General features: G+C 28.6%; 1 protein-coding gene across 1 annotated transcript in view; it reads left to right on the top strand.

Annotated features, from left to right (window-relative positions):
• The first annotated feature begins 7,339 nt into the window (after window positions 1–7,339).
• Window positions 7,340–15,094, top strand: part of Ets98B (DNA-binding protein Ets98B) — a 73,737-nt gene continuing 65,982 nt past the window's right edge. The window contains exon 1 of the mRNA XM_075355393.1: window positions 7,340–7,479. Within this exon, the coding sequence (XP_075211508.1) occupies window positions 7,441–7,479 (39 nt within the window). The 5' untranslated portion in view covers window positions 7,340–7,440. The remainder of the gene's footprint in view (window positions 7,480–15,094) is intronic.

Here is a 15,094-nt window from a genome sequence, read left to right as displayed (position 1 = left end):
AAATGAAAAAATATTATTGTTATTGTTATTAATGTTATTATGTTGTTATTTTATTCCAGATCTAAAAAAGGGTATTTTTCAAACAAAAACAAAACGTTTTCGTGTTTTACCCCGTTTTTCTTTAAGCCTAAGTTAGATAGAGGTCTGGGACCATTTTTTCTCAATTTCTTAGATAAAACATCATAAGAAAGCACAAAATTTACCCCTCGATTTGTACCCCAATAATTTGAGTACGGTTTAATTTCACAGAAGGAGCGGAAAGCAGGACCAAATGTTTCACGAGCTGAAACTTGCGAACAAACCGTTTTCTACCCTATGTTTATATGAACTTTTTTTTTTATTTTTGGCTATAGAATAGTATTTTGAGAAATTGCCGCGCAATTGTGGAATCACTCTGTATTAATAAGGTGTGGCCTTGTACAGACTCAGGCCGAATTCCTGAGATTGGTCGGGGTTCAATTAACCCCGGGGTTAATTGAACCCCGAGCAACAAAGTAAACCAGTATCCATTGTGATAAAGTAACTTACCTTTACTAGGATTTGAACCTTAAAAACTTCGACTGAAAAGATCAACTGTTAAACACTGATTAACGACGATTTTATCTCTAAACCAATTCGGTGGGTTTATTAGTTACCGCTATTAAGTTAGAAATCTTTCTCCTCATTTTTTTTTTTGTCTTCAGTCATTTGACTGGTTTGATGCAGCTCTCCAAGATTCCCTATCTAGTGCTAGTCGTTTCATTTCAGTATACCCTCTACATCCTACATCCCTAACAATTTATTTTACATATTCCAAACGTGGCCTGCCTACACAATTTTTTCCTTCTACCTGTCCCTCCAATATTAAAGCTACTATTCCATGATGCCTTAATATGTGGCCTACAAGTCTGTCTCTTCTTTTAACTATATTTTTCCAAATGCTTCTTTCTTCATCTATTTGCCGCAATACCTCCTCATTTGTCACTTTATCCACCCATCTGATTTTTAACATTCTCCTATAGCACCACATTTCAAAAGCTTCTAACCTTTTCTTCTCAGATACTCCGATTGTCCAAGTTTCACTTCCATATAAAGCGACACTCCAAACATACACTTTCAAAAATCTTTTCCTGACATTTAAATTAATTTTTGATGTAAACAAATTATATTTCTTACTGAAGGCTCGTTTCGCTTGTGCTATTCGGCATTTTATATCGCTCCTGCTTTGTCCATCTTTAGTAATTCTACTTCCCAAATAACAAAATTCTTCTACCTCCATAATCTTTTCTCCTCCTATTTTCACATTCAGTGGTCCATCTTTGTTATTTCTACTACATTTCATTACTTTCGTTTTCTTCTTGTTTATTTTCATGCGATATTTCTTGCGTAGGACTTCATCTATGCCGTTCATTGTTTCTTCTAAATCCTTTTTATTCTCGGCTAGAATTTACCTTATCATCAGCAAATCGTAGCTTCTTTATCTTTTCACCTTGTACTGTTACTCCGAATCTAAATTGTTCTTTAACATCATTAACTGCTAGATCCATGTAAAGATTAAAAAGTAACGGAGATAGGGAACATCCTTGTCGGACTCCCTTTCTTATTACGCTTCTTTCTTATGTTCTTCAATTATTACTCCTGCTGTTTGGTTCCTGTACATGTTAGCAATTGTTCTTCTATCTCTGTATTTGAACCCTAACTTTTTTGAAATGCTGAACATTTTATTCCAGTCTACATTATCGAATGCCTTTTCTAGGTCTATAAACGCCAAGTATGTTGGTTTGTTTTTCTTTAATCTTCCTTCTACTATTAATCTGAGGCCTAAAATTGCTTCCCTTGTCCCTATACTTTTCCTGAAACCAAATTGGTCTTCTCCTAACACTTCCTCCACTCTCCTCTCAATTCTTCTGTATAGAATTCTAGTTAAGATTTTTGATGCATGACTAGTGAAACTAATTGTTCTGTATTCTTCACATTTATCTGCCCCTGCTTTCTTTGGTATCATTACTATAACACTTTTTTTGAAGTCTGACGGAAATTCCCCTTTTTCATAAATATTACACACCAGTTTGTATAATCTATCAATCGCTTCCTCACTTGCACTGCGCAGTAATTCTACAGGTATTCCGTCTATTCCAGGAGCCTTTCTGCCATTTAAACCTTTTAATGCTCTCTTAAATTCAGATCTCAGTATTGTTTCTCCCACTTCAACCTCCTCAACTTCCTCTTCTTCCTCTATAAAACCATTTTCTAATTCATTTCCTCCGTATAACTCTTCAATATATTCCACCCATCTATCGACTTTACCTTTCGTATTATATATAGGTGTACCATCTTTGTTTAACACATTATTAGATTTTAATTTATGTACCCCAAAATTTTCCTTAACTTTTCTGTATGCTCCGGCTATTTTACCAATGTTCATTTCTCTTTCCACTTCTGAACACTTTTCTTTCCACTCTTCTTTCGCCAGTTTGCACTTCCTGTTTATAGCATTTCTTAATTGCCGATAGTTCCTTTTACTTTCTTCATCACTAGCATTCTTATATTTTCTACGTTCATCCATCAGCTGCAATATATCGTCTGAAACCCAAGGTTTTCTACCAGTTATCTTTATTCCGCCTAAGTTTGCTTCTGCTGATTTAAGAATTCCCTTTTTAACATTCTCCCATTCTTCTTCTACATTTTCTACCTTATCTTTTTTACTCAGACCTCTTGCGATGTCCTCCTCAAAAATCTTCTTTACCTCCTCTTCCTCAAGCTTCTCTAAATTCCATCGATTCATCTGACACCTTTTCTTCAGGTTTTTAAACCCCAATCTACATTTCATTATCACCAAATTATGGTCGCTATCAATGTCTGCTCCAGGGTAAGTTTTGCAGTCCACGAGTTGATTTCTAAATTTTTGCTTAACCTTGATATAATCTATCTGATACCTTGCAGTATCGCCTGGCTTTTTCCAAGTGTATATTCTTCTATTATGATTTTTAAATTGGGTGTTGGCAATTACTAAATTATACTTCGTGCAAAACTCTATAAGTCGGTCCCCTCTTTCATTCCTTTTGCCCAGCCCGTATTCACCCACTATATTTCCTTCCTTGCCTTTTCCAATGCTTGCATTCCAATCTCCAACTATTATTAAATTTTCATCTCCTTTTATGTGTTTAATTGCTTCATCAATCTCTTCGTATACACACTCTACCTCATCATCATCATGGGCCATCATCATATCCACGTTTACCCTATCCATTTCCCTTTTTTTAAATTCTCTAGCCTACCAACCTTTTTTAAGCTTCTAACATTCCACGCTCCGACTCGTAGAATGTTATTTTTTACTTTTCTGGTGACCCCTTCCTTAGTATTCCCCACCCGGAGATCCGAACGGGGGACTATTTTACCTCCGGAATATTTTACCAAGGAAGGCGCCTCCATTATTGCTTTTGAAAATGCAGAGAGCCACATTTTCTAGGAAAAAAAACAGCTGTAGTTTTCCATTGCTTTCAGCTGCGCAGTACTCAGAGGACTGAGTGATGTTGATATGGCCGTTTAAGTCATTGTGACTCACGCCGCTAACAACTACTGAAAGAGCTGCTGCCCTTTTTCAGGAATCATTCCTTAGTCTGGCTCTCAACAGATACCTCTCCGATATGGTTGCACCTTCGGTCCAGCTACTCTGTATCCCTGAGCACTCAAACCCCCTCACCAACGGCAAGGTCTCATGATTCATAGAGGAGGTTTCTCCTCATTATGACACAAATTTTTGTTATATGTTTTTATATTTTTGAGTTGACTGTAGTCGTATTATTTTATTATTTTTCTTAAGATAATAATAATAAATGCATCTCTTTTGAAAACAAGCAATTATTTCTGTATAATGATTTGTTTCTTGACAAAATTGGATAAATTAATTTGTAATTTTATAATATCGGCCACTGTATTTGTAAATAATGCGACGTAAATAAAGTATCTGAAATAAAAGAGACATAATTCAGAGTAGCTATCTCTGAGAATAATGATGTTCACTACGATAGATTCAGTTCTAGTGATGAAAAAATTAAAGGTGTAACATGTAGAGTTAAACATCACCTACATTTCGTTAAGTTTGTAAACTGATGTGTGACAATATATACCATTCAATGAAGAAGAGAATGAAATTTCACTTTTAACTAGTTTTCTTTGCACGGGATGCTTCTTGTTCTTGAGAAAGGTTGTGCCGTTTTTAGGAAAGACTTACGACATGATAGGTCTTCACAGCTGTTCGGTTTTGGCTCTTAAACAGATGCTATTAGATTTATTGTTTTATTATAGATACAAATAAAAATAGAAGATCATGGTTTAATGTTTGTTCGAGACTATTATTGTAATATTACACAGCGTTTTTTATTTTATTTTTTTAATACAAACTTATAATGTTAGAAAGTATCAGGTAAATAGTAAACTTACAACTAATTGTGTAGTCTATAAAAATTTATAAATGGCAATTATAACAAACAATAATAAAAAAGGGAAATTATTATTTAGTTTATGGCTTAGTAAAATTTACTTACTACATTAAAACAACACTAACGTATTTTATATTATGTAGAAATCAATTTTTTTGCTAAACTATAAGCATAATTATATAAATTAGGTGAAATTTCGCGGTTTACCAACTACTACGTATGTCCAGCTGACTTACCAGTGAAGATACCTTTTAAAATTTTCTACTGTGCCATTGAAAGCTCTGCGGTCACGTTCATTAATGTATGTTTATTACGGCCTTTCTGTACTATCCTCAATCATATTTCATGATTCCATGACCTATTTGAACTCCCATTAATAAACAGCATATTTTAACTTCTTTGGAAAATATGTTTTATGTGGATTTTAAAGTTTCCCTAAACCAGCGAATTACTTCCAGTCCAAAATGCAAAAGTTAAAAAGTTAAAAAAAGGTTAGAAGTTAAAGGAAACTGGTTTCCACAGTACCATATAGATTGTCTTTGCTCCATAAATGACTATTTTTAGAATTGAAACTCCGTTTCTCGTAAAAGTGGCTTCATCAGTAAATAAAATTAGATTTACCTTATCAGCACTGTCTAGAAGCCAATGACAGAAATTTAACCGGTGGGGTTAATCTATTCGCCGCAAATATTTTCACCTTCTGCAGGCGAAAAGGATAAAGATTTTCTTTTTGTAGGATGCACCACACTTCGTTTTTTGATAAACCAGTGTGACATGAAATTCACCTTGTACTAGTGTCTGGGCTACGCTGAATGTGCTCAATCACACAATGTTCATCACTAACACGATCATTTACTATGAATTCAACAGAAAACGAACATGATAGAAATGACCCTTTCGTTCGTAAATGCTGATAGACAGAAGAAAACGTTTTTGTATCTGGAATTCCCCTTCCACGAAATCTCTCCCGATATCCTCGTAAGAAAATTGAAACGGAATTTTTACACTATAATATGATAACGCTACATTTTTATTATCTGTATGATAATTTATGACAACAGATTCAAACGAAGTGCATAATTTTCAGTGATGACCAGCTGTTAGCATTTCCAACCTAGAAAATAATTTTTTTTTAAATATTCCTAAAGTAACATACATTTCAGTTTAGTTTTTTACGTAACTACTTCGTTTTACCTGTGTAAGTTATTGAATATATACAGCTAAAATATTGTTTTATAGATTTTGTATTTCTTTTAAAATTATTTTCAGTAATTAGCGGTTTTGTTTTGAAAAAGAATGTTTATTAGGTACAAAAAGAATAATAGAATTATCTGGCGGTTTTTCGTCTGTTTTTTTTTTTTTAAATAAAAAACCGATTTTTAAAAGTCTGTATTTATTTTTATTGGCTATAATTTTCTCAGAATTAAATTTTCTACAGATTTTGTTACAAAATGTTTCTCATTTATTGGTCATTTAACAAAGCTATTGTAATATAAGCCTAAAAAAAATCTTTTTTCGATATCTACTTTTATGTTTTACATCTGATATCTTAAAAACTATAGGAGTTACAGTTCTGGGATTTATTTTATCCTATTTTGCAGCTCAAATTACATAAGAAACCATTAATTTTACTCTTTAATTTGGGCCCAAAAAATTACAGTAGGGCTGTTTTTATTATAAGAGCTGAGGTCCGAGCGAAATCTTTCGCTGGCCGTAACTCAAAAACAAAGCGTTTCCAGACCTCTGTTTTTATGAGCTTTTATCCGTATTTTGACCAATAGAATACGTCCCGAAAGTTTCTACGTTTCGTCGTGGAACACTCTGTATATAGTCTCCATAGATTATCCGTAAGATCAGCTGGTCACTTACCAGAATGTTCGTTTTTCACGATTCAAAGATAAAATTTTGTATTCGTGCTAAAAATAACCTTTTACCCAAACAAAGTTATAAAAATTATCGAAACAGCGAGTTTTGTGGCATAATACCATAGAGAAGTAAAAATCGAGATATTTATGTTTATTATTGACGATTAGATATTATTTTACTAGACCTTACGATTAAGGCATCTACTATATATATTAGAGCAAATTCGCTTCTTTTTTATCTTGATTATTTATGAAAATACGAAACTCAAAAAATTATTTCTTCTATTTTTTCAAAAAGAGTAAAGTTTAATCAATTTACTTTTATTATCATTAATTTTAAATAATAGATCTGACTAAATGAAATTAACTTCAATTAATTTTTGGATTTCGAGAATCCCTTTGTCAGATAACGATCCGTGATCTTGATGAAGTTAATTCACACTAGCACAACACACCACCGTGGAGAAAAAAGTTAATTAATAAATCATGAACAACGGTTATACTTCATTGTAAAAATAAATGTATGTTTTTTCAGAACTATCTATAATTAACGATTCTGTTAGAATACTTGTTTTAACACATTGAATAATTTTTACTTCGTGATTTTGTGAAATTAATCTTTATATTTTCTTCAGGTAATTAAATAATTTTAATTTTTTTTCGTTTATTTATTTTATATAATACGTGACATTTAAATGTGGCTGCATTTTTCCAATGAAATAATTTTTGGAATTATTTAATATATGATTTATTAATTGGTTTCTTTGTACAATAAAATTTAATCTATCATAATAAATTTTATAAGAAGCCTATTTTTATACGGCAAATTTTTCCAAGAAAGTTGTAAACATATTCAAAAATCTAATACTAAAGCTAATAGGAGCGTAAAACCCTGTTTTAATTACTGTTGTACGAGGTTATAATGCTTTTACCGCACGCGAGTAGTTTTAAAATATTACGCGTAATTTGTTAAATGTTCCCATTTTAAAAATTAAAATTCCCTTTTAAAATATAAGATTTCCCTTTACGCGACAACACTGCTGGAATGTCGTTTTCTAGGTCGCCGAAGAAGTCTGGACAGTCGCGAGTCGGTAGTCGGAGGTTAAGGAATACTCCTTGTCACCTGCCCCAGGGAGTTTTGTATTTCAATCGCCATGGTTCTTGGCTGTAATATGGCCGAATCTTACGAAGCGGTAAGTGAATATTAATTTGAAAGATTTTTTAAATTAAAGTTTTAGGTATGATTAATTCATATCAAATAAAAAATTACAATTTGATATACTGTTAAACTAATGAAGTGACTTTAACGCTACATAAAAAAACATAAATTATTTATGTTTTTTTTTTAAATTCCAGTTTCTAATATTTTTTTAGATTGTTGAAATTTTTGATTTTGTATTATATGTATCAAATTTTAATAGTTTAATGTTTATATTATTGGGAGGTTTCCTGAAATCTTTGTTAAGTGTAATAAGATAAAAAGAACGCAATACTTATATGGGTATAATAATTAGTAGTTTTTTAAATTCTCTTTTTATTTTTTATAAAAAATATTTTACAGAATTATCACTAATCACGCATATATATTAAATATTAATTAAGATAAACATTCATAATTTTGTTGCGTTGCTACTGACATATTTAGAAATGCAAAAATTAAGTTATATTTCACTTCTTAATTGTTCCTTACGAAAGAAAACAGTATATTTTTCAATATATTAATAAAATATTATTTATATATTTTATTATATATTATTTATGAATACATATATTTTTTGTTAATTATATATTATATGTTCTTTATTCATTTATTTATTTTTATATCTTGTGTGTATTTTATTTGGTATATATTTAATATAGATTAAAAATACAGGCTTTATGTTTTCCAATTTTTAACTTTTAAGTCGTTAACTTATGTGTTACTTTATTATTTCTATCATAAACAGCGTAAAGCATGAAATTCTAATACTTAGTGACAACTAATATTTGACGGGTAAATTATTTATCATCACTTATTATGCTTTATTCATTAAAATTCATTCGTTTTAGAAGAAATAGAAAAGTATAGAAAATATCTTATATCAAACGTAGCCATTATCAATTTTTGTAACAAATTAATGATAAAACGTTAAATAACAATAATGTTAAGTTAGCTTCGATTAATTCTTTTATGTTCTCTTCTTTCCTGATGACGGTTTTAAAACGAAAAGCGCTCGCGTATTGTATTTTGATTTTGTGGATAAGAGGTTACTTTTTATTATTACTTTTATATTAAACATGTAGTATAAGTTTTATATATATATATATATATATATATATATATATATATATACAGACACACACACTCACACACCTCTATTTAAAATATTATACTTTACATAACTCTGACCTTTTAGTTTAAGCTCTCAAAAAAACATAAAATTAAAATCCCCAAAAAAAACAAAGGAACGATTTTAAATTCAAAAGGAAAAATAAAAAAAAATAATCAACCTCAATTAACCAAAACATAAAAGAACCATCATATATTATAATGCTAAGTACAAGTATATTTTTTGCCTAGATATAACAATGCTGTAATTAAAAATGACATTAACGGCAAATCAATTGTTATAAAAAGCGTTTGAGATAAGCTTAAGGCATTAATCTCTGTGACCTTTAGATGTGAAAATAAAAAGAGTGTTATTTTAGAATGATTTTTTTTTAAAGCAGCAATGTATTTTCTGGAATTTTCAAAATCAATTTAAGTTACCTGAGGGAACATTGTTTATCTTATCTAAGATTATAAACCTATTTTGGAGATATCAGGGAAAACAATTTCTTTATATTATAAACATATATATATTCTATTTAAATATCTATGACAAAACGTAAAACCAGATTAAAAAAAACTTAAAACCAAAACTCAGTAGACTGAGCAGACAAAATTTCTTTTTATTCAAAAACTTAATGAATACAATTATAGATTAATATTAATTCAAAAGAATGAAAGGTGGTTTCTTGTTTTATATTTTTTTAATGCATACGAATTGTTTTGTGTATGCATGAACAATTTATTTTACTTCACAAATATTTCAATCTTACGAATTTTTTATTTTATTTTAATTATTATGCAAGATAAAATTTTAATATTTGTGAAGAATTTGTTTGATTTGTGAAGAAACAGTTTCATTCAGTTTTATTTATTTAAAGTCAAAAATGCGATTACTTTTTGATAATTTAAATAAATCTTTTAATAAATTTTTAATAATAAATTGCAATGAATGTGACATTAAAAAAAAATTATTGGATGGTTTCATTTAGAGATTATATAATTTTACTAAATTCATGGTTTTCTTGGCAGATATGTTTAAATATATCCCTTTGATGCGTTTGTTATATATAGATAAAATGTTATTTAAGTAAATATCATATCTTATAAAACTTAGCTCACTGGGCTGGTCTAGTGGTAAATTCGTCGTCTCAAATCACTTGTTTAACAGCTGATTTTTGAATTCGAAGCTTGCGAGTTTTAAATCCGAGTAAAATTTAGTTATTTTTATTCAGATTTGAATACTAGCAGTGGGTGGCGGTGTACTTTGGTGGTTGGTCAAAGTATATATATATAAGTATATATATATTAAAGTATATATATATATTTACGGTTTGACTGAGACACATGTCTCAGAAATGGTCGCCTGAGTCAGAACAGGACTACAATTCATTTATATTCTTATGTCATACATATCATTTTCATCACCCTGGAGGGGAGGGTTGCTTATTGTTCAGTAGTTGAACAAATTACAACGGTCACGTTAGGAATAATAATGTGTTTTCGAAATTAATTATTGAAAATTTAATAACTTGTAAAGTTTTAGAAAATGGTTTTTGTAAGACAAACACTCGTAACCTATTAAAATACGAGTACACTAATTTTCCCTGTTTGACAAATGTTAAATATATATATGTTTTAAACTATCTCTTAATTTTATAAATTAATTTCTATTTATTCACATGTCAAAATTAGTTAGTAAAGATTAGGTGCTTTTATACGAATTTGAATACTAGACGTGGATGAATACCGATGTAAATTGATAATGGTTTAATTAACCACCCGTCTCAGGAATGCTCGGTCTGAGTCTTTGCAAGACTACACATCATTTACATCATACATGTCATCCTCATCTCATTGAGCCGTGGTGGGAGGTTTGCTTATTGTCTACTGGTTGAAGAGATTGCAGTGTATACTAAGAAAATAAACAATATGTGAAAACGTTAGAATTTGTTGTATAATTACAAAACTCTGGATATACTCGAATACTAAAGTTACGTGGATTTTTTTGGCTGGATTATTGAATCTGTTTTATGAAAAAGGTATGGAATGAGATTTTCAAAAATAAATATACAAAAATATATTTTTATTTGTATACTCAAAATGTGGCGAGGATGCAACAATATAAAATCCGTTCATTCTATTCTTTAGTTTACAATTCTTGAAGAGTTCATACGTCCATCATAAAGTTTTTTACGCAATCTTATATCATATTTATTTAGAATTCTAATAATTCCTGAATTTTCAAGATATTAGATTTAATATAAAATTTATCCCTATAAATACCAAATATACTTTTAAAATGTTCATCAATTTTTATTTTAAACGTCTCTATTTTTATTTCCATTAATCTCTTGTAAGGCTATTTTTGTGTTCTGAAGGCTTCTGAATGACTAATATTGTTGGTGATCGATTTAGCCAAACTATGGTTTTTATATATACGAAATAAAATTATGGTTAACATAGGTTACAGTAGTGGATAGCAGATGTTGGCTCTGTACTGTTGTGAACAATTAAATTAACACATTAAAAATAGGACAAAATTAATCTCTACATTCAGAGGAAAATCGAAATGTTTATAATCATCGATTACATACCACAATTTTTTATATAAAATTACTATTATTTGATGGAATTTCTTTAAATTTTTTAATACAGAAATATTTTTTGTTACATAATTTTTTAAGCAGATTATGATTTTTATTTGCTGTTCTCATTTCGGTATGTATTTGTGTTGTTGGGTGTGTATCTTTCTGTACTTCTATTAAATTGTTCTTTCTGAATTATTAACATCGCATCAGTACTGCTTGTTATTTTGATGAGTTGGTGTAACGGAAAACTTGTAATAAATCAACCATATAATGATACCCCTTCATCTTGTTCTCTTTCTCTACTCTATCACTGTATTTGCAAACTTATTTTTATATATATATATATATTTTTTATTTATTTTTTTTTTTTTTTACTTTTAGATGTATGTTTATTTATAATTATGTGATTTATAATAGTTTAATTTTCTCTGTAGATTTATCCATAAATGTTTAGAATTAAAGCAGGTTCATTTCAAAGATTAAATTAAAATTTAACAGCACACATTTGAATGCATTTGTAAAAATTAGATTAGTGGCTTAATATTAAAATATACCAGTTTTTTTTAATTTTAAAAACAGAATATAATAATGATAAAAAGTTGTTCTTATTATCAAGTTTTATGGTTGAAATATTAACCTGTAAACTTTGTTTAGCAAAGAACAAACTATTATATTAAAACTGAAGTACATTTAATTTTACTTGTTTAGTTTTGGATGACAAAAATATGTTATTCTTTTTCATATAAATAAGAGACCACGCATTAAATTTTTCATATCGCTTGCTTGGTTAATTTTTGTTTAAAGTTAAATATTTTTAAAGTATTAATAAAATTGTTATATATTATAAAATGTAAATTATAATACAATTTATATTATAAAAAATAAACATATATATATATATATATATATGATATTATTTGTCTTTATTTTAATTAATATAAATAATAATAGTAATGTTTACTGTGCGGTTAAGTAGCTAAGTAGCAAATAATTAAAAAGATATATTGTAGTGTAGTTAAGAAGAAAAAAGAGATATGTAACATTTTTTCGGCGTTTGACGTCAAAGTACTTTGTCATTAAACCAAAATTAGTTTTTATTATCGATTTAGACGTAACTTTATAGAACTTTAACCAACATGTGTTGGCCAACGGCGTAATAATTTTTTTGTATCTGATGCGACTGCAGGAGCAGTTGGTTCTCAGACTGCCGCGGTGACGCAGAGTGCAATGTTTCCTTTCCTTTTTTTCTGTTGTTTTCATCTCTTGTTGTTATTATTATGCTTTATTTGAGAAACTAATTAATATAACATCCCTAGTTCATATCATTGCTTTAGTACGTTAGTAAACGTAAATTTTTTTAATATATTATTTATTTCTTCTGTTAGTAAATTACAAATGATAATTTTGTACTAGAAATTAATAATAACAACGCTTTAGTGCTTTTGTGTAGAGATCGAATTCTTTAAACGAAGAGGGAAAATAATAAAAATTGTTATTTGTTGTTCTCTGCTTCTTAAAAGAAGTGTGACATCTTAAAAAGGATTACAGAACATTTTAGCATACGCACAAATAGGAAAAAATGTTTTATCGCTTTTATATAATGTTAAACGCATTCCAAGCGGTGTGTAGCCAAAAATTAATATCATAACGTTCTCTTAATATATATTTCTTTTATATATACAATTTTTCAAAATTCGGCAAAATATATAAAAATTTTGAGAAAGACTTAAAATGAAGGTAGAATTTTTCAGTTGTAATCGACCCAAAAATATACACATATTTTGTTGGAATTCGTATATTTTTCATAGAAATATCTTAACTGTAAACGTACTGCTTTATCATCCAACCACTGAAAGATTATTATTTTTAAGGGTTACTTGAGTTGTTTCTTTGGAATTTTTAATTCGTTCTTGAGGATGACCAAAATAAGAATTAACCATAAAACTAATAACTGCTAATTAAAAATATCAAAATGTGAAAAATTCAAAGTTTAAATTAAAATTGGATTGCACTAACCAAATTATCCTCCAATTAAATATGACCGTTTTAATTAAATATGAACTAAGTTACAGATTTAAATTGCATCTTTCAAAATTATTTAATACTCATCATTAAACTTCTTGATTTAAATAACCATTACTGCAATTAAATCATTCATGATATTTGGTAATTACATTTAAGAAAAATATTCCAAATTAAATTAAAAGATTATTAAATTTACTCTCATGAGACTCTAAAAATTTTATTAATTAAATACCGGTTGGTCAAATGAAATAATTTTGCAAATTTTTTCATCATTTTTTTCTATGGTGTTTTATAGTTGTGGTTTTTTTTTAGCAAAATTAACGCATTTGCATTTAAAAATCTGAAGAAATATCAATTTCATTTTAGTTTTTGACCAGTATACTTCATCTCAAATTATTTTGAAAAGTAATCTTACACAGATTAATTATCTCACTAATGTAATTTAAAAAACAACAGAATTTTTAACTGATTTGTAGAATTCATTGCTACCTTAAAAAATCAGATCTTGTACTGAAAATTTGTAATTAAAAATATATATACGTATATATCGTAACAGAACCTTTTTTTTTTATTTTGGGTAAATTGATATGTTAAAATGTTTCCTGTACGATAATTTCTTCCATTTACTTACCACTTACTGCATTTAGAAAAGTATGGTATCTCATACAAAACATGTACAACTTTGGTTAATTATGATAAATTTATTTTTTATAAAAAAATTTTGAGAAATAATCTTTATTAATTGGTTTGTTGTCATTCGATTTTTGTAATTACTAACTGAAGATTTGATAAAATTATGTAATAATAAATTAGAACCGTAACCAATGTTTATTTCACAGAAAATGTTTTGAATCAATCTCCATCATTAAATAATTTACTTCTGCATAATTATTTTTTCATTGCCTATCCTAATATGCACTAACACTATTTCCATTAAACTTTTTTTGGATTACACTATAATAGCTATTTTTCATTTTTCTTCTTTACTAAAAGTTATCTTTATTTACAAAAAAAAAAAAAAAAATATTATGTGGTTTCTTATTTTTCAATTTAACTAGTTACTAATTAAGAATAATAAAAATTGTGCAGTAAACAATATTTACTTCATAGTAAAAGTTTTGAAACTGAGGTTTTTCTGAAATAAAATTCTGATGTGAACACCACATAACTTTCTTGTACGCCTATTAAATTAAATACGGAACGGAATGGAACGCAAAAGTGGCGGGAGTATCACAAATCTCCCTACGAATCGCAGAGCCTGGACAGTGTCCCTTGCTGCTGTATGATTCTATAATCGGGCGTGTTTCAGGGGTTTCTTTTTAATGTCGGTTATAGGTTTTAATTTTTGTTACATTTATGGACGGATTTTGTGATTTGCGTTCGTATCCGTTTTGAAAATTACATACACACATTTTTTTTTTAAATGAAGATTACATCAAATTTTATTTCATTAATAACTGCTGATATTTTTTCACATTATTTTTTTATTGTTATTATTGAATTATTCATTATTGTTTTTTTTTTTTTACAATCAGAGGTTAATAAGTATTAATTAGTCAATATATTTAAATTAAAAAAACAATCCCTTTCGGCAAGCCGTAAGAGGGAGGTAGATTTCACCGGTGCTAAGTAGGGGATAAAAAAAATTTCCACCTTAAAGTTAAGGAAAACTTCAACTTTACTCACTAAAGTTGCATCTGAAAAAACACATATTTAACATACGACAAGCCCCATCTTACGATTCCAGCAATATTTTTGTCATCCCTTGCCGTAAGGGTTGGTCATATCAAAAATTGTTTCAGACAAAAGTTTTAGGTAATGTTTAGAGGACTAACGACCACCGATATCGATACTGTGCCTATTAAGGAAGATATGATATTTTTT

The sequence above is a fragment of the Lycorma delicatula genome, chromosome 2, assembly GCF_047948215.1.
Source record: "Lycorma delicatula isolate Av1 chromosome 2, ASM4794821v1, whole genome shotgun sequence".
In the NCBI taxonomy this organism is placed as follows: Eukaryota; Metazoa; Arthropoda; class Insecta; order Hemiptera; family Fulgoridae; genus Lycorma; species Lycorma delicatula.
This window is presented reverse-complemented; position numbering and strand designations above follow the sequence as displayed.